At 50.0% G+C, this 22,168-nt stretch overlaps 1 protein-coding gene across 1 annotated transcript in view; it reads left to right on the top strand.

Annotated features, from left to right (window-relative positions):
- Positions 1-22,168, top strand: part of UNC13A (unc-13 homolog A) — a 67,427-nt gene that overhangs the window by 5,584 nt on the left and 39,675 nt on the right. The window contains exons 3-10 of the mRNA XM_089905881.1: positions 3,798-3,827; positions 4,391-4,523; positions 6,394-6,511; positions 8,152-8,275; positions 8,951-9,024; positions 9,908-9,962; positions 11,844-11,879; positions 15,870-16,077. Of these exons, the coding sequence (XP_089762007.1) occupies positions 3,798-3,827; positions 4,391-4,523; positions 6,394-6,511; positions 8,152-8,275; positions 8,951-9,024; positions 9,908-9,962; positions 11,844-11,879; positions 15,870-16,077 (778 nt within the window). The remainder of the gene's footprint in view (positions 1-3,797; positions 3,828-4,390; positions 4,524-6,393; positions 6,512-8,151; positions 8,276-8,950; positions 9,025-9,907; positions 9,963-11,843; positions 11,880-15,869; positions 16,078-22,168) is intronic.

The raw sequence follows: 22,168 nt of genomic DNA, 5'->3' as shown, positions 1-22,168 counted from the left end.
AGGAAGAGGAAGAGAAGAGAAAGGGGAGAAGAAAGTGAGACCAACTATGCTTGCCTTGCCCCATTTCCCAGATGCAGAAACTGAAGCCCAGAGCCTGGCAGCGCCAATGAGCCCCTGCTCTCACTTCCACCGATTCTGCCCTGGGCCACAACTGCCTGTGCGACCACATTAATCAGTCAGCGCTGATGGGGGCGGGGGGTGGGCGGGGACCGGGGGGGCCGCGCAGTCTGCTGACCTGGCGTGACGCGGTATCTCCTGCCCGCTCGTCAGTGGGCACCTCCCCCACTCAGCACTCCCCGCAGTCGCGTCGCTCACGCCCTCCGCGCCCACGTTATAAATAGCTTCGTGCTTGTGACCAGGAGCTCGCGAAGGAGGGGTGGCGCTTCCGCCCTGGTGACCCCGATACCGCAGGCTAGAGGAAGGCAGCGGGGCGGAGATGTGATGACGATGACGGCGGTGAAGGCGACAATGACTCGGGTTCCTCTTGCTGACGGGGAAGAGAGAGGCAGAGAGAGACTCGGCTCTTTCTCTGAGCCCCATCCGCCCCCCACCCCGAGCCCCTACCTCCAAGCCCTCTTATCCCCTGAGCCCCTTCCCTGAGGCCACCCACCCTTCCTGAGTCCCCTCCCCCGTCATGAGCCTCCTCCAAGCTCTCCGAGCCCCCTTCCCTTAGTCCCCTACCCCCCTCCTCCTTATCGCACACCCTATTCCCCGCCATGAGCTTCCTACTCTGAGGCTCCTTCCCTGACTCCCCATTCTTCTCTGAGCCCCGTCTCCCACCCTGATCTGCCCCTCCCCGCTCTGAGTCCCCAATGATGAACATATATTGACGTCCTCACCCTGAACTCTCTGAAGGGGCCCGGGGGCTCACTCTTAGAGCTAGAGCTCTCCGGCAATCTCCCACTTCTTGTGGACCCCAACTGAGCCCATTACCCTCTGGCCCAGAGAGACTTAGGGAGGAGGAAAGGGGGAGAGATAAGGGACTGGGAAAAAGAAAGACAGAGGCAGAGGGAGGAAGGGAAGAAGAGAGACAGAAAGACGTGACAAGGGGATGACAGGGGTGGAGAGAAACAGAATCGGAAGGAAGGAGACAGGGAGAGACCTCCTTCCTAGAGGAGAGGATGGACGACAGACCTTGGACAACTGGCTTCCCCTCTGAGCTCTGCCCCTGGTCTGCAAAAAAGGGACACAGAAAGGGAGTTGCAGAGTGGAGCCCAGGTTCGGTCATACCCCAGTGAGTCCCTCAGATCTCCCAGGGCCTGGCACCTACCTCCCCTCTGGTTCCCACCCCCAGCTTTTCTCTCCCAATCCTGTCTCTCCTCTCTGCAACATCTTCCCTGCCTGCCCTCCCTAGTGAAAATCTGTGTGTCTCTCTGTGTCTCTGACTATCATGTCTTATCTTCCCTCACTTCTTACTCCCTCCTTTTCCTTTCTCTCCTCATGTTGGTCCCTCCATGTATGTGCCTTTCTGAGCCTCTCTGTCTCTCCCATCATTCTCCCTCCCCGCCCTCCCCCTACACCCTCCTCCCCCTTCACAGAGTCATCAGGTTTGCAAGCTGGAGGTCCCCCAGGAGGGAGGCCTGGAGCTACTGCTGGACACAGTCCTAAGTGCCCATGAGCCTCACTCAGTCCCAGAGATGAGGGGCTGGGTGGCTGAGCTCTCTGTGGTCTGGGTGGGGCTGAGGCTATGAGAGGGGGCATGTGGGACAGGGGTAGGGACCCTCTCCCGCAAGAAAGGGACTTTTGCATGTGCAGTCACGTGCCTTGAGTGGGAAGGTGGGGAAGACAGGACTCGATGACTGATTTTGGATGTGGGGGAAAGAGAGGGAGACAGAGATGGAAGCCCAGAGAGGGGGGTTCACTTGCCCAGGGTCACACAGCACCATAATCTGAACCCAGCTCCACATGACTCCGTGCTGAACAAGGGCTCACCTTTCCTGATGACCAGTCAAGGGCTCTATCTGCATTCTACCTCCCAAACCCAAACCCAGGTATGGCGGGCATAATGCCCAACCAATTTGCATTTAAAATCTGGGTCTTGGGGTGGTGGTGGTGTTGGCATAGGAAGGCACTCATTCCCTCTTCTGCTCTGCAACTCTGGGGAGCTCACTCAGTGCTTCTGGACATCAATCCCCACCTCCAACCTCATCCTCCCCACAGTCGTCTGTCTGCAACAGGAACAAATAGTATTTACTGACAAGTGTTTAGAACCACTCTACTTCCCCCACCCTTGATGAGAATTCTCTCTTCACTGGCTCCATTCGGGTGCTTTTTTGAGGAAGAAATTCAAGTGGTGAGGACAGAGAAATGAACCCCGTATGGGAGGCTGGATCCCAGATAGGAGGCTGTGGCACTTGTCCAGAAAAAGGCTGAACTTGACTCTCAAAAAAAAAGAAGAAAGAATAGAAACGCAATTCTGATTCTAGGAATTTATCCTTCAGCTTACTTGCACACCCTCTTTAAGACATACTGAGAAAAAGAAAGGTTCTGCAGAGGGTGTAGAATGCTACCATTTGTGTAGGAAATAAAATAATGCACATGTGCACATGATTGCCGATGCATCTCTAGTACCATAAGGAATTGGTACTGTTGATTGCATCCAGGAGGGAGAGTGAGAGCTGGAGTCGAAAAAGCCTTATCTTCATTGCACGATCTTTCAGTTGCTCTGGATTTTGTAAAATGTGGGTGTATTGCCTACTCAAACAAAAATATTCATTTGAAAATGTTAAAGGGAGAAGAAATATAGAAATCGAGAGGTCTCAGTTTGGGAGCAGGTTTCAGGTGGGAGTAGAGAGTAATGGTAGAGAAATGCATTGGGGGCAGATGCAGAGTTTGAGAGGTAATGAAAGGGAAAGTTTAATGTCCTGTGAGAAAATCTAGTAAAGAGTGGAATTGCTTTGAATCACTTGGGGTTGTGGGGTTACGTGAAATACGAAGAGACTGGACCACGTGGAACCCTGAGGTATATTTGGGTTGCACCTTTCACGGGCAGGTTGGGCTGGACAAGCTCTAGCAACCTACTGGCCAGGACTGGGATATCTCTATGTGCACTATGGAGTCAGTTCTCTGGGTTGCTTTTTCCCACCTTGCACAGTCCCCTTTGAATATGAGACTATAAACCCTGGAAGCATTCAGGAGGACAGGCTGAGCTGGACAATTCGCGGAGAAGTCTCACTGGTCTAACAGGGGGATGGGAATCATTGGCTGTTGTTTTCTCCTTTCTCCCCTACCTCCTCCTCCCCAACTCCCCTCCTCCTTCTGAAGCAATCCTGGAGGACTTCCTGTAAGAAGCCTCTCCTGCCACCTGCCCAGCTTCTTCTTTTGAATCTTTTTCAATTTTGGTGAAGTCACAACTGGAGGGAGGGAGCTCTAGGGGAGTTTGATGGGGAGGAGGGTGGGACACGGACTGCTCCCAAGGTCCAAACTTCCTTCCACCCCAGGTCTGCCTGTGCTCATCTGTCTGATGGCTTCTCTCTCTCTCCCTCTCATCCCTGCCTCCCTCCTCTCCCTATTTCTCTTCCTCTCATTGTCTTTGCCTCTGTCTCTGATTTTGCCTCTGTCTTTATCTTGGTTTTTTTTTTGTGGTTGTTTTGTTTTGTTTTGTTTTTTAAATCTGTTCGGTCTCTTTATTGGCCTCTTTTGTTCTCTATTTTTTGCCTCTCTTCTCTCTGTCTCTTTCTTTCTGTATCTCTCTCCTCTCTCATTATGTCTCTCTTTTCATGTGTCTCTCTGTGTCTCTTTCTCTCCTCCCCAACTCTCTCCCCGTCTCCCTTCCCTCTCTCTGTCTCTCTCCACAGTCAAAAAAGCCAAGTTTGATGGTGCCCAAGGTAAGTGGCTTCTATTCCTGTCCTCTCCTGTGTTATCTGTCTGTCTGTCCGTCTCTTGGAGAGATGGGAGAGGGTGTCTGAGCCAGGGACGGGGAACTTGGGCTCTATGTCTGCTGAGCATCACAGAGTGTGTCAGACTTGCTCTAGGGTCCCAGCAGTCTTCCCAGCCATCCCCTGAAGACCCCAGTGGGAGTGGGGCTCACCCTGAGCCAATGGTGCTTCCCAGGATCCTAAGAGATAGGGTGGGGACACTTACATTAGGCTGCAGGTGAGAAAAGTGAGGTTCAGAGAGGCAAAGGAAGTTTCCTATGTCCAAGGACATTAGACGTAGTCATTCCTAAGCATCAGGATTAGGTATCCCAAAATTCCACATCTCCCTGCACCAAGGCCCCTCCCTAGTGCTCTGAGGGGCTGGGGGTGGGGCTCTGGGGGCTGGTCTGGGAGTGGAGGCACAGAAGTACCTCAGGGTGTTGGACCTGGGGTGGGCCCAAGGACTCACGGCCCCTAAGGGATCATAGGGGTGCTATCGAGAGCTTGGGAAGGGGTATGGGGGAGTCCCTGAGCCCTTGCACTGACCTCTTCTCTCACTGCCACAGAGAAATTCAATACATATGTGACCCTGAAGGTGCAGAATGTCAAGAGCACGACCATTGCCGTACGGGGCAGCCAGCCCAGCTGGGAGCAGGATTTCATGTTGTGAGTCTGCAACGACTGGACCTGAATGGCCACACCCCCTGGCACAGCCAGGCACTTTGCTGGTCCTGCAGGGCACAGCCGGACACCCGGGTGTCGTCTGGGACTCCCTTCGCTCTTCCTTCAGCCTTGTGTCCAGCCATCAGCTTTGCCTCCAAAGCGCTTCCCGAATCCAATGGCTTCCCTTTATCTCCGAGGCCACCAGCCAAGTCCCCTCTGCCCGCCAGCCTCCACCCTGGCCTCCTGCTGCCATCCACCTCCTGCAATCTGTTCTCTAGGCAGCAAGGAGGATATTTTTAAAATTGCAAATCACATCCGGTCACTCTCCAAACTTGCCTGGGGCTTGTGGCTCATCAACCTGAGAGCAAAACCCATATCCGTCCCTACAGCCCCCCAAGGCCCGGCCCCTGTGACCTCACACCAGTATCTTGCTTCATCTCTCCTGTCTCACCTGCCCCAGATACACCCACCTCTGCACTGTTCCTCCAACATGTCCAGCTTGTTCCTGCTCCAGGACCTTTGCTCTTGTTCTTCTTTCCCCCTCTCTCCCCATCCCAGCTGACTCCCTCTGTCCTTTGGGTCTCAGCTGTGTCACCTCCTCAGGGAAGTCTTCCCCGACCACCACCCTCAAGCTTCAATTGAACAGTAATTTCAGGCCTTGCCACCAATTGTTATTCTATTCATTTGTGTGATTTTTGACACCTTTCTGGCCCCTTCCCCTGGACTTTGAGCTCCACGTGGGTAAGGCCCTATTGGTCTCTGCCCCCACTGTGATCTCCATGCCAAGCACAGAGCCTGGCACACAATAGGTGCTCGATAAATATTTGTCTAATTGCTGAATGAATTCATGACCCGGACCCTCCCCTCAACCTGGAGCTACTCAGGGCCTCCTATTACATCCCACCTACTCTGATGATGGCCAACGTGTGCCATGCCTTCTTCTAAGGCTTTGATTAAATCGATTTTGCTTATAACCCTGGGAGGGAGGGTGCTAACATAATCCTCATTTTACAGATGAGGAAACAGAGGACCAGAGGGACAAAGCCACCTGCTCAGTGTCATACAGCCTGTACCTGGCAGAGCTGGGATTTGGATCCAGGCAGCCCTCAACCCCTGAGCAGAGCCTGGCTGGGGACTGTCACTAGTGGAGGCCATGAGGGAAACCAGAGCTGGGATTCTGGAGCAGAGGAGCACTTGGGGAAGGAAGAAAGGAGCTGGCTCTACAATTCTAGGAAAATGTGAAGGGGGCAGGACAGAGTGGTCCCCAACTCCCCCTAAAGCCAGTTACTGAATGACCAGGTCACGGTCAACAGATATATTCAAGAACATTCCTTAAGATAAACCTTTGGTAAATTGGTAGATTCAGTGAATTGGACATTCACCAAGGTTTACTACCAAATCTGCATATTTCCAGGATGGAGCCTGCAGGGCAAGTGCTTAGATGTGTAATCATTCATATGCTCAAGGGTGTCCTCATATGATTGGCTAGAGATGACACTGGGAAGGATGGAGACACCACAAATGCCCTTATCTTGGGGTAATAGGGAGCCATGGAGGGCATTTGAGCCTCTTCCTCACTTAACCAGCATTCTCAGGGTCTGAGGGCTAGAGGAAGGGCCAGGTGATTTGGGGTTACAGGAGACATGTGACACCTGTCCCCATTCCTTCTTTCTCAGCTTGGAATCCTGGTTCTGCTGTGATACCCTGAGCATGTAACTTAGTCCTTTGGCCTCAGTTTCCCCTCTGAAAACAAGAACTACTGTGTTACCTTCCTGACTAGGACTCACCCAGGCCTGGGTTTGAATTCTAGTTGGTCATGTGTCCAAAGGCGAGTGAACTGACTTTTCTGAGTCTTCATTACCTCTCTCCACAGCGAAATTAACCGCCTGGATTTGGGGCTGACGGTGGAGGTATGGAACAAGGGTCTCATCTGGGACACGATGGTGGGCACTGTGTGGATCCCTCTGCGGACCATCCGCCAGTCCAACGAAGTGAGTGGTGGGATGAGGGTTGGATAGGAGTGCCTGGGAGAGGCCCAGAGACCAGTGGTCTAAACAAGATGGACATCTATCTCCATCCCCTAACAATGTTCATGTAGACATCCAGGGCTGCAGTGGCAGCTCCAGTCGACAGGGTTTAAACTCCTTCCATCTTGTCGCTCTGCCTTTCTCCTCATGTGGCTTCCACCTCATGGCCCAAGATGGCTGCTCAAGGATTACCATTACATCTGCATTCCAGTCAGGGGAGGGAAAGATAACAAGGGAAGGGGTTTGCACTCCTAATTCAGGGCCCAAACTGGAAGCTGGCTTTCATTGGTCAGAACTGTCATGTGGCACCACCTACCTGCAAGGGAGTCTGGAAAATGTAGTCTTAAGCTGCATAGCCCTGGGTCCAGCTAGAAATGCATCCCTATGGAAGAAAGGAGAAGGGATATTGCAATCAACTAGCACTTTGTGCCCAGATGGGCATCAGGGAGTTTACACCAGTCCCAAAGAAAATAACCTTGACCTCCTCTCTAACCTCCTGGCCTTAAATTTCACCCTCTCCACTTGGCACCTAAGATCCAATCCTGCCCTCCCTGCCCATCACCCTTGGGAGGCCTTCCAGACGGCACCAACCCACTTTGCCAGCCTTATTTCCCCCACAACTCAACCTACACTCCTCACAGGGCCCAGGGATAGCTTCTGAACTTTCACATATGCTGTTCCCTGGGTTTCAAGTGTCCTCCTTTCCATCACCCTTAAGCCCAGCTCCCATGCCCTCTCCTCCAGGAAGCCCTCCCTAATTTCCGCCTGGATTCCTCACCTCCCCTCCCTCCTTCTGGCCTGGCCCTCACTTCATGGTGTTGCGGGTGTCTGTGTCAGGCTCTATCTCCTGTGACTGTGGGCTTCTCAGGCATTGCCCAATGTGGACCAAGCTTAGAGCAGGCACCAGGTAGGGTTTATTTTTTAATGAATAAATGGAGATGGAGGAAAGAGGCGCAATAGTCCAGGCGAGTCCAAAAGGAAGGCTTGTGGGTGACCCAAAATTTCCTCAGTGACCCTCCAAGTGTGAGGAAGGCCTAGTCACTTGGGACAACCATGACCTATGCAAGGGACCCCGGACTACTCCCCCATCACTGCCAGCCTTTCCCTGGGGCTGCAGAAGGAAGATTCTGCAGAGCATCATTCTCATTTCATAGATGAAGAAACTGAGGTTCAGAGTGGACCCCACCTGCTCAAGGGCTCACTTCCCTGAACCAAGGGGTACTGGTTCATTCACTCAGGGGGTATCCTCCCTGAATGGTGGGAGGATCAGGTCTTTTATCTGACGTCGGGGCCCCATAACCCCTCATTAGGGATGAGGAGTGCTGTGCAAGGCTGGGACCACCCCTACCTGACCCTACAGGTCTCTCTCTCTGGGTCCTTGCTTCTGGGTTCCCTGGACCCACCATGTTGCCCTGGATTGAGACCTTCCTTCTCTGAGTCTTGGTTTCCTCATCTAAAGTGGGGACATGGTCCTTGCTCTTGGAGTAAGGGTAAGATGGGGTGAGGGGGACATTTCATTTGAGAATAGGGAGCCTGTTGGTCGGTGTGCAGCAGATACGTTACCCACCACACCTCACCCGGAACCCTAACCCCTGTTACCCCAGGAGGGCCCCGGAGAGTGGCTGACCCTGGACTCTCAGGTCATCATGGCGGACAGTGAGATCTGCGGCACTAAGGACCCCACCTTCCACCGCATCCTCCTTGACACCCGCTTTGAACTGCCCTTAGGTGAGTGTGGCGGGGGCTTGGGAGGGGTGGGAGCCTCACCCAGCCCCAGGAGAATGGTCAGGTCTAGGTGGGTCCAGACAACACTTTTTTCTGAGGATGAGGCTCCCCCTCCCAAGAGGAGAGTCTCCTGGGCTACAGCAAGTCAGCAGAGATGTACGCCTGCCGCACGCAGAGAACGGTCCAGCCCCTGCAGGCCACCAGTGGGCTGCAAGCGCTTTTCAACCGACGGGGCTCAGGTCTGAGCTGTCTTAGCTGGTCCTTGGTGAGGTCTTAAGCTGCAGAGGTGAGCTGGATGTGGAGAAGACACAAAGGCAGAAAGACAGAGACAGAGAAATGGAGAGAGAGAGAGACATGTAGAGATCAACAAAGGCAGAGACACAGAGAGGCCTCTTTACCTTTCCTGGAAGCAGCTCAGTTCTCCCACATCATCCTTCCAAGAACCCATGATGTCCCCGTCCTGGTAATGCTAGGATGCAGCTCCTCTCCCATCCGCCACCCATTCCCAAGGCAGTTCTGGGTGTGTGGTGGAGGGGGGGTTGTCAGGGGTGCCACCCTCTCCTCCCTTCCTCTCCCCCATCCACTGGAGACCAGCCCCATAGACCTGCAGGATGCACTGGCTGGAGGCTGAGGGGCAGGGAGGGGCTTCCAGGCTCACGGCCAGGTCTCTGCTTCCAGACATCCCTGAGGAGGAGGCACGCTACTGGGCCAAGAAGCTGGAGCAGCTGAATGCCATGCGGGATCAGGATGAGGTGAGCGTTGGCATGGGGCCTCTTTTCTTCCTCTCTCTCTCTCTCTCTCCCCCTCTCCCTCCGTGTCTCCCCCTGTCCTCCACTCTCTATCTCTGTTTCTCTTTCCACTTGTCTTTCCCTGTGTCTGTGTCTCTAACTCTTTGTAACCTGACTAAATCACTGACCCACGTGGTCCAGTCTCGAACCAATGATGGCATCAAGGAACATACAGTCCACCAATGACACGACAATTTCAATCGAGTCAAGTTGTGTATTTACCAAATACCATCAAGGAGATATAGAGGCCCTATAACAGTTCTTACACCCCCTTTCTGCACCTCACCCCTCAACTCCTTGAGTCACACTTTCAGGCTTTCTTAAAAGTTCTCCTCCCCCACTCCCAGCCCTAGCCTCTGTACCTCTGTCCTTTCATGCCATCCCCCTTCTTCTACACTCTATATTTTCACAGTTCAAAGACCCAGTGTGGCCCAGAAGACAATCTTCAGAAGGTGAGGGCAGGGAAGAAATAGCAGGCAAGGCTAGAACACCCTTTAGTGGGAAGTGGAGGGCAAAGGGGCAACACTCACGTGTCAGCAATTTTTGTCCAACCTGAGTTCTCATCACCTTTCTTCAGCTCCCTGCGTCAGTGTTTCCTCTCTCTTTCCTCTGTTTCTTTCCCTCATCTGTGTCTCTTTTTCTTTTTTCTATATCTGTTTCTCATGGTCTGTATTTGTGTCCCTCTCTCCCTCTTTCTTTCTCTGTGGACGTCTGTATACTTCTCCTCCAGAGGGGGAGGATTTAGGAGGCGGGGGAAGTCAGGATAGAACAGAACAGAGGACCATCTTGATCCCCTGGCTTCTGGCACCCCCCTGAGACACACCCTCTCTCCTTCCCTCCCCCTCAGTATTCATTCCAGGATGAACAAGACAAGCCTCTTCCTGTCCCCAGCAACCAGTGTTGTAAGTACTTCTCAATTCCTTCCCAGACTTCAACTGGAGCCCTCATCCATCCTCTACCCCATGACTGTCCTGTGTAATGAATGGGTCACTCGTCTCCAGAGATATGAGTCCTAAGAGCACACAGTATCCCCTCACAGTGTAGTGGAAAGAAAAAGGGATCTGGGACTTGGGTTTGAGTCCTGCCTTACTATGTGGCCACAGGCATGTCCCGGTCCCTCTCTGATCCTTAGAGCCCCTCTCTTTGAAACAGGGGCACCTGACAGCCCCCACATTCTGATGGTTTTTGGAAGGACCCAGAACATCTGGAGGCTTGAAAAACACTTTGCAGACTCTTCAATTCCATTCATTAGATCCTGGATGAGGACTTATAACTCATTCATCAAACTTCCATGAGGCCAACACAGACCCCCAAGCAGCCCACACTCAGATGGTGCAGACAGACAATCCTGCCAACACATGTATAATAGGCGCCCATTTATTTAGATAAAGAAGCCGAGGCCCAAGGGGAGAAGTGACTTGCCAAGGTCACACACCTGGCAGGAGGCAGAGCCAGGGTTTGAACCCAGGTCGGAGGGACTACAAGTTTGCTTCTCTTTCCAGTGTGCTACATCTATTAATTATGATGAAGATCACCATGTTTCTCTGTATATTGTCCCTCCATCAAGGCAATTTTCAAGAGTATCTATCCTCTTGTGGACACTCAGATGCCCCCAGACCGGGTCTCCACGGGTCTAGATGACCTTCTCCTAAAAGTGCCCTCCAAGTCCTCTGAAGTGAGGAGGAAGTGAAAATCATATAGTCTCAGGACAAAACCCCCACCCATGACACTTGGTCCCTACCCCACACTTCAACCTCTTTCTCCTTTTCCATCTGCTTCCACATCCTCCTTTCCTCCCCTCTCACCGTCTCCCCTGTATCCGTCGTCCACCTCCCCCCACTCCCATATGCCCAGGATATGTGATGATGGAGCCTGGTGGAGGGAGGGGCTGGGGGACTGCAGTTGGGAGACCGCATTCCTAACTTGAGGTGTGATATGGAGAAAGTCCCTTATCTTCCCTGCCTGGGGAGGGGTCATCACTGCCCTGAAGAAATTACAAACCCCCTCTCTGGTGAATGGGGTCACTGAAGGATTGTGGTGGGGGCAGAGACAGGCACGGCGGGGGCAGGAGCAGATGACAAACAGCACCTGGGCAGGTGACCTGAAGCAAGAGGTGGGTTCAGTTCGAGAATGGAGACCTACCACCCGGCGTTCACCTTTGAGTTCTCTTGGGACTGTCTTACCACCCCCATTTCACGAAGGAGGCAGCCAAGTGTCAGAGGAGTCAGAATTCTGGTCAAAGTGGTTTTTCTGAGATGTCAGATGCTGGGGATGAGGCGAAGAAGATGTAGTTCTCTCCCTGGTCCTGATGCTCAGGCTGTGTGACTTTAGGCTTTTCACTCTACCTTTCTGAGCCCTCTTCACCTATAAAAGGATAAGAGTGATTAAAAATAAAAACCCACCCAACAGGGGTGTTTCAAAGTTGAGGATTTCCAGTTCAGTGTTTCTTTCATTATCTGGAGGATGGGGGAGGGAAGGAATGAGGAGTGCTGACCTCAAACTTCAGAGTTGGAAAACCCTGGGTCCAAATGCCCTCTTTGTTACTTCCTGGCTGAGCCTGTGGTCTTGTCAAAAAATGGGGGTATCCTGCCTTCCTCCCAGGGTGGTGAGTGAAGGTATAACAAAAGTCAGTGGTTAAAGTGATACTCGGGGAAGATACACAGGGCAGAAGGGGATGGGGTCCTGGGCTGGGAGAAGGAGATGGGGAGGATGGGGGAGCCCCCCTCCCCATGCCTCCCCCTCTGCCTTCTCCCTTTTATTATCTCTGCCCCTTCTCTTTGTAGGCAACTGGAATTATTTTGGCTGGGGTGAGCAGCAGAGTAAGTACTCAACTTGATGTTCTGGGAGGCCATGGGGAGGTGGACACCTCGGCAACCCTGAGGCCCCCGCCCCATTGCTCAGGGAAATGGGGAGCCTGTGGCTGGCACATTGGGGCCAGAGGACTGGCAAGACCCCTCTTGTGCCCTCCTGCCCCCTGATCACTAACATTTGTTTGAGGGTCCTACTCTGTCTGGTGGGGAGTGGGTAACATGACTCTGGGTGGGAGGATTCAGCTGGGAGGAGTGGGCATATAGACAGGAAACCTGCCTGTCTCCAGCTGGGCACTGTGAGCCCCCCACCCCCTTGCTCCCCTTGTATAACCTTATCTCCTCTCCTGTGATTCCTTCCTCTTTTTATCTCCCCATCTTCCTCCTCTACCTGGAGCCCTCCTCCAGCCCCAATGTCACTCAGAGGTTGGTGGGCGGGGAGGGAAGAGGGTCTCAGACAGAGCAGCTGGGCAGAGACCCCCAGACAGATATCACTCTGGAGACCTCAGCTCCCAAAGCCCCCCCAACACACACACACACATCTTCCTCCAATTTGCTCCCAGGGGAAAGCGACAAGCTACCTCCCCCCAAAATCGGATGACCATTTTTCTCCTTAAGGAATAGCTCCCTTTTCCCCATGCCCTTTTCAGAGAAATCCAGTCCTCTAGTCTAAGCGTGAATCTACCTCCTAATCTCTACTCCATCAACTGGGGGGCCTTCCACCCCAGCCCCATATCCTGATGGACAAGTTGCACCCCACCCTCCCTCCAGGAGCAGGAAAACTGTTCACAAATACAGTTGACCCTTGAACAACATGGGTTTGAACTGTGCAGGTCCACTTACATGTGGATTTCTTCAATAAATACTACTACAGGACTACACGATCCCTGATTGGTTGAATCTATGGATGCAGAATTGTGGATACGGAGGGCCAATTATAAAATCACATATGGGTTTTCGACTGCACGGAGGGTTGGCGTCCCTAACCCTTGCATTGTTCAAGGGTCAACTGTAGTTTGATCCAAAAGAATTTGTCAAAAACAAGTCAATCGGAAGCAAAGTTAGCCAAAATAATCATTTGGCAGACAGGTAGGCTTGATCAAAACCAGTTTGCGGGCTTCCCTGGTGGCGCAGTGGTTGGGAGTCCACCTGCCGATGCAGGGGACACAGGTTCGTGCCCCATCCGGGAAGATCCCACATGCCGCGGAGCGGCTGGGCCCGTGAGCCATGGCCACTGAGCCTGCACGTCCGGAGCCTGTGTTCGGCAACGGGAGAGGCCACAACAGTGAGAGGCCCGTGTACCGCAAAAAAAAACAAAAACAAAATACAAAAAACAGTTTGCCACAAATAAACAATACAGTAAAAAAAAAAAAAAAAAAAAAAACATTTTGGATTAAAACCAGTTTAGCAAAAGCTGAGAATTGGGTGAAGAAGAGCAAAGACAATTAGGCCCACAGCAGACCATTTTGTCAAAACAAAAGTGGCTGAAAATGCCTTATCCAGAAGCAGGAGATTTGGTCAAAAACTATTTGGTAAAAAGTAGAGTCTGCGTAAAAGCAGAAAGAATCCAAGAGAAAGCAATCTGCCCCTCAAAAACAGATAATTTGTCAGAGAAAATTAATTTGGTGAACAGGCACAGAGCCTCATGTGATTTGGTTGGAAACATCTCAGTCCGGTCAAGGGCGATACGGTAGGCTATAAACCCCAGTAACTAGGTAGAAAACAACTTGGTCAGAGGGGCAATTTGGTGATATTGACAAATTGTCCCCAGTTTCGGATCCCCCCACTTTAGGCCCTTTATGGCTTCACGGTTTCACCCTGACGCCCACAGATCTAAGTTGCGGAAATTCACAACTGCTTCTGCCCTTGATGCCAGCACTGTCAGCGCGCAGCGCATCAGAAGGTGGCCATATGGCAGGGACAGGATAAAAAGCTTGCAGGTCACAATGGCTCAAGTCAAATGAGAAACTAGGAAACCAGAGCTACTTTGGTAAGGCCGGCTTTGCTGGCTAAAAATGAATTTGAGGTTTTTCTGAAGGTAAAATAGGGAATGAATCAAATAGCTAGCTCTACATGAAGTATGAAATTAATTTTTTAACAGTTTACTACATTAAAATTTTTGACCTATTTTTTTAATATATAGAAATAGACTCTATTAGTGGGAAAAGAATTAGAAAGTTAAAATAAAGCAAAAAGGGCTTCCCTGATGGCGCAGTGGTTGAGCGTCCGCCTGCCGATGCAGGGGACACGGGTTCGTGCCCTGGTCCGGGAAGACCCCACATGCCGCGGAGCCACTGGGCCCGTGAGCCATGGCCGCTGAGCCTGCGCGTCCGGAGCCTGTGCTCCGCAACGGGAGAGGCCACAACAGTGAGAGGCCCGTGTACCGCAAAAAAAAAAAAAAAAAAAAAAGCCAAAATATTGGGAAAAGAGCAAAAATACTTAAAGGCATAAAAAGTACAAGCCACCCCCTTGGTGTTTAAAATCACCAGTAAATTGATACCATGGCCGAGCATACCGTGGGCTTCCCAATCGGCTGGTTAATTTAGGGGGCGCTCACTTCTTTCTAGCTCAACTGTTGTTTTCTAAATAAATTCAGTCTTTCCTGTTCCCATCACAATACAACGTCCTTTGAGACTGTTTTCTTTTTGCTAAGAAAGAAAATCTGTTTCCCATTTACTAAGGAAAGCAAATCGAACTGAAACATCCTTTAATTCTTATGAAACACTTGGAGTTTGGCAACCCCTTCCTGTTCCATTAGAGTGATAGATTCTGGGCATGTGGTAGTCTTGCCAACCGAAGAATCTGATCTTTTTGAGGAAGACAGCACCTTGGTAGAGGCCCTTCTTTGTTCCTGCGCATGAGAATTCAGGGCTGGGGTCCCCATCCTCGGATATTAAGGAATCTCTGAGGGTTAAAGGGCATTTATATTCTACCTTGTCCTCTTGATCCTCCAACTCCCCCATGAGTATCTGTGTGACTCCTGTTATGGGAAGCCTGATGGAAAAACCAATATTGTTTTCAGAGACCCTGGACTTTAGTCAAAGTCCATTTTCACATTTGAGACAAAAGACCCCTTCCAATTTGTCCCTGTCCTCCTCACGTTGTACGACCTACCATGGACCCCGGACTCTAGGTCCAGTTTGACCCACATACAGCAAAGCAGGGTTTTCACTTCCCTTCTTCTTCTTTTTTTTAAATAGATCTTTATTGGAGTATAATTGCTTCACAATACTGTGTTAGTTTCTGTTGTACAACAAACTGAATCAGCCTTATGCATACATATGTCCCCATATCCCCTCCCTCCCACCCTCCCTACCCCATGCATCTAGGTGGTCACAGAGCACCGAGCTGATCTCCCTGTGCTATGTGGCTGCTTCCCACTAGCTAACTATTTTACATTTGGTAGTGTATATATGTCCATGCCAGTCTCACTTCACCCCAGCTTCCTCCTCCCACCCCATGTCCTCAAGTCCATTCTCTATGTCTACGTCTTTATTCCTGCCCTGTCACTAGGTTCTACAGAACCTTTTTTTTTTTTTAGATTCCATATATATGTGTTAGCATATGGTATTTGTCTTTCTCTTTCTGACTTACTTCACTCTGTATGACAGACTCTAGGTCCATCCACCTCACTACAAATAATTTCATTTCTTTTGATGGCTGAGTAATATTCCACTGTATATATGTGCCACATCTTCTTTACCCATTCATCTGTCAATGGACATTTAGGTTGCTTCCATGTCCTGGCTATTGTAAATAGAGCTTCAATGAAGACTGTGGTACATGTCTCTTTTTGAATTATGGTTTTCTCAGGGTATATGCCCAGTAGTCACTTCCCTTATTCGAAAGCCTATACCTCTATTAAAATGACCCAAGATCCTTCATTCATTCTGGTAGATTCCTCTCCTTGGGCTAGCAATCAGTGAAGACCCCCTAAATCTGAGAGACTGTGTTGGCCTCCATTGCGTGCTCTCTCTCTCCCTCCCCTCCTCTCTCTTCCAGATGATGACCCTGACAGTGCAGTGGATGATCGTGACAGTGACTACCGCAGCGAGACAAGCAACAGCATCCCGCCACCCTATTACACTACGTCCCAGCCCAATGCCTCGGTCCACCAATATTCTGTCCGACCACCACCCCTGGGTTCCCGGGAATCCTACAGTGACTCCATGCACAGTTATGAGGAGTTCTCTGAGCCGCGGGCCCTCAGGTAGTCACAGTGGAGTGAAGGATTCGTGTGTGTGTGTGTGTGTGTGTGTGTGTGTGGTGTGTCCACCTCTTATCTCCTGGAGGGGAGAGAGGAATAGGGGGTTGGAGGGAGCTGGGGGTGGAGGTAAGTGGGTTCTAGGAAAGCAGCATCCATACATTCTTATAGGCAGTAAAACTTTTCTTTACCCAAAATCTTGCAAGAAAACTCTCCAAGCTTGATTAAAGGGGGTCTGCTTTGGCAGAAGAAAGAGACGGAAGTCAGGAAGCCCCTGAGAGGTTCCCCTGAAATAGGCGGGCTCTTTGGCACTCCACTTAAAAGCCCCTGGTCCCTTTGTACTCTCTAACTGTTCAGGGTAGGAGGTGAGAGGAGGAAGAGATGAGCGTTAATAGGGGTGGGAGCTGAGGCACAGTGATGTTGGAAAGACTCCCAGCAAGCAGCTGACTCGTGGTCCTGGAGTGGTCCTACCTAGCCCTCCTGGTGACCCCTGACTCTATGTTTCTGACCAGCAGGCATGGGCACAGTGACTTGGGAGCTGCCCCTGCTCGGTCCAGCCACCATCACTACTCTTTTCAAAGTAGACTGTCCCTAGACCTACCCCATAGGTGGGTCCCCTGGCTTTCAGGGGTGCAGTGTGCTGGTCCTTGAGCCTGTGAGACTGAAACTTGTGCCTGCTGCTGCCCCCCCACCCCCCGCTCGCTGACCTGATCGCCCCAGTCCTGGTTTCTTAACAGGACAATAGCAAACATGATATTAAACAGGTTGGATATTTGTAAAGCACTTAGGGTGGTGCCTGAAAGTGCTACGTAGTGACTGTTAGATAAACAGCACAAATAATAGTATTCGGAGCTAACTATGTGCCCAGCTCTGGTCCAGCGTCTTCCCTTCATCATCTCATTTCATTCTCTGGTTGGGAATATTATTGGTTCCATTTGACAGATGGGGAATCAAGGCACAGAGGGGTTAAGTCACTTGTCTGAGGTCACACAGCTGGTAAATCATCATAAGGACTAGTGTTTATGGTGAACCCACTGGGTGGAAAGCAGTGGCCTGGTGAATTTTTTTTTTTTTTGATTGTTTTGATTTTTGGCTGCGCTGGGTCTTCGTTGCTGCATGTGGGCTTTCTCTAGTTGCAGCGAGTAGGTACGAGGGCTACTCTTCGTGGTGGTGCTTGGGCTTCTCATTGCGGTGCCTTCTCTTGTTGCAGAGCACAGGCTCTAGGCGCGCGGGCTTCAGCAGTAATTGTGGCTCATGGGCTCTAGAGCGCAAGCTCAGTAGTTGTGGCGCACGGGATTTGTTGCTTCACGGCATGCGGGATCTTCCCCGACCAGGGATTGAGCTCGTGTCCTCTGCATTGGCAGGCAGATTCTTAACCACTGAGCCACCAGCGAAGCCCCACCTAGTGGATTTTTGGTCATGGGTCTTCTTGCAAAATGTTTGCTCCCCAAAGAATACATTTCCTCCATTAAAGGATGAGCGGGATGAAAATTTTCAGTGCTCTTTACTCCCTTGATGTTGAACCTATACTTCTATTAATATGACCCCCCCCAAATCTCTTTAAGATATTAGGCTCAGTTCACACATACACCAGGGCCTCCTATTTGTGTGAAACCTTGATATACCAGAGTTAGAGGTTAACCCTATAACTTAGGTCCAGGATTAGGCTGGGGTGAGTGTAGTATGCTTGAAGTTGCCTCAAGTACAAAACTTAAGAGGGTGCCAAGAAACTCAGTCCTCAAGATAAATAATATATTAATGCAATATTTTTAAAAATCAAAATGGATGCCAAAAAATCCATGAAAAAAATATCACCAAAATGTTCCTTTGTAAGAGTAGATTTTCTTGTATGTAAGTTATACTTCAATGAAATTTCTTAAAATCCATGACTAGCAAAATATACAAATTTAAGTTAAAACATGATCTGACTCTGCACTTGCAGGACTCAGCCTCACCTACCTCATTCTGATCCTGGTCCTGCTATATCTAGTCTATAAGCAAGAAAAATAATGATGGTTAACTGAGCGCTTACTATGTGCTAGGTATTCTAATGAGTCCCAAATAATGTGCTTATTCTTTACACCAATCTTATGAGGTGAGAATTTACCTCTTCATCACCCCATGGTTTTGTAGATAAGGAAAATGAGGCAGAGAGATTAAGTTACTTTCCTAAGGTCACACAGCTAGTAAGTGGCTGAGCCAGAATTTAAACCTTGTCAAGCAGGCTTCTGAGTCCAAAGCCACAACACCACACTGCCTCTCAGCCCTATAAAAAGGCACCTGGGAACCTGCAAAGTTAGCCTCCCAAGGTCCTACAGCTGGACAAAAGTGATGTTCCCTCTACATTATCAGCAAGGACTTCAACCAAGGAGATTGTCCATTCTCTGTGTTCCCAGCAGCATCTCAGAATCACCCCCGTGTCACCCCACATTCAAAAATTCAGGGGCAAACTCGCTATTAAACATAGCTATCCAGGTTCCTGAATTGCAGGCCTTCTCCAATTCTTGATGAAGAGGTGAATTACGCAAACAAGTGTTTGTATCTGGTTGAGATTTGGAGAAACCCTCAGAAGCGCTTTATTTCTAGTGCAGTAAGAAAAGAAATTTTAAATGGTTTATCTTTGTGCCATCAAGGTAAATGAGCTTTCAGAGCTGTGCTGTTCAACATGGTAGCCCCATGTGGCATTTTAAAGTTAAATTTAAAATAATTAAAACAAATAAAATAAAATTTCAGTCCCTCCATCTTACTGGACACTTTTCAAGTGCTCAAGAATCATGCACATGTGGCTGGTGGCTACTATGTTAGATGACGAGGACAGAAAACATTTCCATTTGCTGTGGAGAGTTTGGTAAAACATAATTTGAAGAAAACCTTCATAAGCTCCCTACTCAGTCTTTACCATCATCCAATATAATATTTTTTTGCAGGTATTTGAACAACTTTTATTTTGAATTTTCCTATGTTTTGTATATACCATAGAAAGTTTGGATAGTTTATAGATGGAATGTTTTAGAAGGAACTTTTTTTAAAAGATTGAGCATTTTGGATGCAACTAGAGATTATCATATTAAGTGAAATAAGTCAGAAAGAGAAAGACAAATACCATATGATATTACTTATATGTAGAATCTAAAATATGACACAAATGAACTTATCTACGAAACAGAAACAGACTCGCAGACATAGAGAACAGACTTGTCGTTGCCAAGGGGGAGAGGGTTGGGGGAGGGATGGAGTGGGAGGTTGGGATTAGCAGCTGTAAACTATTATGTATAGACTGGATAAACAAGGTCCTACCCTATAGCACAGAGAACTATATTCAATATCTCATGATAAACCGTAATGGAAAAGAATATTTTTAAAAAGAAGGTATAGGGACTTTCCTGGTGGTCCAGTGAGTGGTTAAGACTCCACGCTTCCAATGCAGGGGGGCGCGGGTTTGATCCCTGGTCGGGGAGCTAAGACCTCTCATGCTGCGTGGTGCAGCGAAAAAATAAATCAATAAGAAAGAAGAATATGTATACAGTATAACTGAATCACTTTGCTGTACAGCAGAAATGAACACAACATTGTAAATCAACTATACTTCAAAAAAAATTGAGCATTTAGTCTAGCCTCTTTATTTTTTAGGTCCAAGGAAATGAAATGCCATACTCAAGGTAAAACATTTAGTGGCATAGGGGGGAGTAGAATTAGTCTTACCCTGGATTTATTCTAGCATTCTTCATTCAACTCCTTTGTGCTTGCGCTATCCTGAAAGCAAAGAACTAGATCCCTTTCCATTTGTATTCATGACTTCCTTATTCAAATTATCTTCAGAAGCACTCCTGTCTCCCTAACAGTTTCTCCTACCATTTTTGCGACTGCTACAATTTGTAAAGCATCATTCATTTGCACATTCAAGGTGGGTCAGACTTAAGCAATTATTGGAACAAAGTTTCAATGCACTGGAAACAGTTGAAAGGAGAGTAAGACATCAAATATTAAGAAAATATTAACTCTTTTAGTAGATGGAAAAGTCTTCTCTCTCCGAGAAGAAAAGCAGAAGAGTGCCCATCTTACAGATAGGGAAACTGAGGCTTAAAAAGTGGGAGCGAGTTGCTTGAGTCTCAGAGCAGGATGTGCACAGAGCTGGTCCCAGATTGGCTCCCATCCTGTGTGCCTGGCCATGTCTTGTCCTTCTCTGGCTTTGGGTGTGTCTGTCTGTCCTGGGGGCAGTCTATTTATTGTAAGCATTCCTGGGATGGAATGGGGGAGTGGAAAAGGAGGAGAACTCTCCACTCTCACCATGAACAAGCCATACGGTGGGGAGGGGATGCAGAGGCAGAGTTCCCCTGAGAGTGACTCAAGCCACCATCCCAGGCCACCCTGGCCTTGCTGCCGAGTGCTGGATGATGCTGGGCCCCCAGAGGGACAGGCATTACATCCCACAGGTCAGGATTTGACTGGAGAAAGGGACACAGCTGGACGCACTGGCAGGAGGGAAGGGCAGGGAGGGTTTCCTGGAGAAATGTGCCTGGGAGCCAGCACTTGAAGGATAAATGAAGAGTCTTAGGAGAGGAATTCCAGGCAGAGAAGACAGCTCAGCTAAAGGCTGGAGAGGTGAACGGGGCCAGATCATGCAGGGAGGCCCTTGGTGGCTAACTCGAGGACATGGCATCCAGGGGAGGCATCTGGGGTCAGAGCTGTGTTGGACCCCAATGTCAGAGCTGTGGTGGGAGGAGTCTCGGGATCCACTGGGTCCCATGCCTGACCACTGGGCAGTTTACGTGGCGCCCAGGGTCACAGATGGACACATCCAGGCCTGTGTGGAGATCCCAGTCCTAGGCTGCCCCCCTCACTTAGGACCCCAGAATGTGCTGGGGTGGACTTCTGGGGTATTCACCAGCAGAGGGAGTTTGGAGTCCTTTCCAGGCAAATAATACCTGCTGATCCCCCATTCCAGCTGTCTACAAGGACAGGCACTAAAAAGCAATCAACCATATACATAACTTAGCAAACAAGGACTAAAGGACTGTAGGAATCAAACCCCTGTTTGATTCCTACAGCATCCCAGGGCCTGGCCAGGGAAGAAGGTCCCAGTCACTGAGAGTGGAGAAAGTAAGACAAGGAACGCTGTTTATTGAATGACTGAATGAGTGGTTAGAAGGGGGATGAGAGGTGGCCCATGTGTCATGCTGTCTGCCCTCACGCAGAGACAGATATCTTCCTGGTCATGTGGAGCGTGATCCAGGGCGCATATAAGGACCATATAATGTGGGTGGGCGTGGGCTTGACCTGGCTGGAGGGTGGGGGAGACTCACTCAAAGAAGTGCTATTTCAGTGGGCACCAAAGGGTTTTTCCAGATAAAGCAGGCAAGAAAGGATGTTCCTGGCAGAGAGCACAGAAAGTGCAAAGGCCCAGAGGTGGGCACAATTTAGGGTGCTGGAGGGACAGCGAGGATCGATGCTGATGTAGTTGGAACAGGGGGAGAGAAGGGAGGATGGAAGGAGATGGGGATGGAGACGTTGGAGGATTTGGGCCACACAGGGGTGCAGAGCACAGCACAGAATTTTATTTCAAGGGAGGCGTGGTAGGGTTTGGAACAGGGGAGGTCCGTGTTTGGGTTTAAGATTCCAATAAGCCCCTTTGTGGCTTCTGTGGAAAAAGGTCCAGGAGAGAAGTGGATGTTGGGTAGAGCAGCATCTAGTGGAGATGGCGGAGCCTGGACTAGGGTGGGGCCCAGGGTGCAAGGAAGTGGATGCACTGCACGTATGTTTACAAGGTGGAGCTGAAGGGACCCGCCGCAGGATCAGCTGTGAGTGGAGGCAGGGAGGTCCCTGATGAACGGAGGGGGCTTGGCAGTGGGAGGACCAGGTTGAGGCAGAGGGTAGGGGGTACATCAAGAGACAGGGGCTACTATGTTTGTTTCAGGAGCGCTAGGTCTCCAAGGGGGCTGTGGTAGGGACACTGATTCGGGGTCCCAAACATGTGGGTGAAGGTTTTGCAGCCTCCACAGTGCATGGATAGGAGTGGTGCACGGTAGGTCACGGATGATCACTAATGTCACTGATCTGGTTTTATTGCCTGCCCCCCAAGATGGTAAATGTCCCAAGA

The sequence above is a fragment of the Delphinapterus leucas genome, unplaced genomic scaffold (genome assembly GCF_059928025.1).
Source record: "Delphinapterus leucas isolate spDelLeu-1000000601 "Yukka" unplaced genomic scaffold, BTC_Dleu_Yukka2 spDelLeu_asBTCV2_sq25, whole genome shotgun sequence".
Classification (NCBI taxonomy): domain Eukaryota; kingdom Metazoa; phylum Chordata; class Mammalia; order Artiodactyla; family Monodontidae; genus Delphinapterus; species Delphinapterus leucas.
The sequence above is the reverse complement of the archived record's forward strand: the minus strand, read 5'-3'. Positions and strand labels throughout refer to the sequence as shown.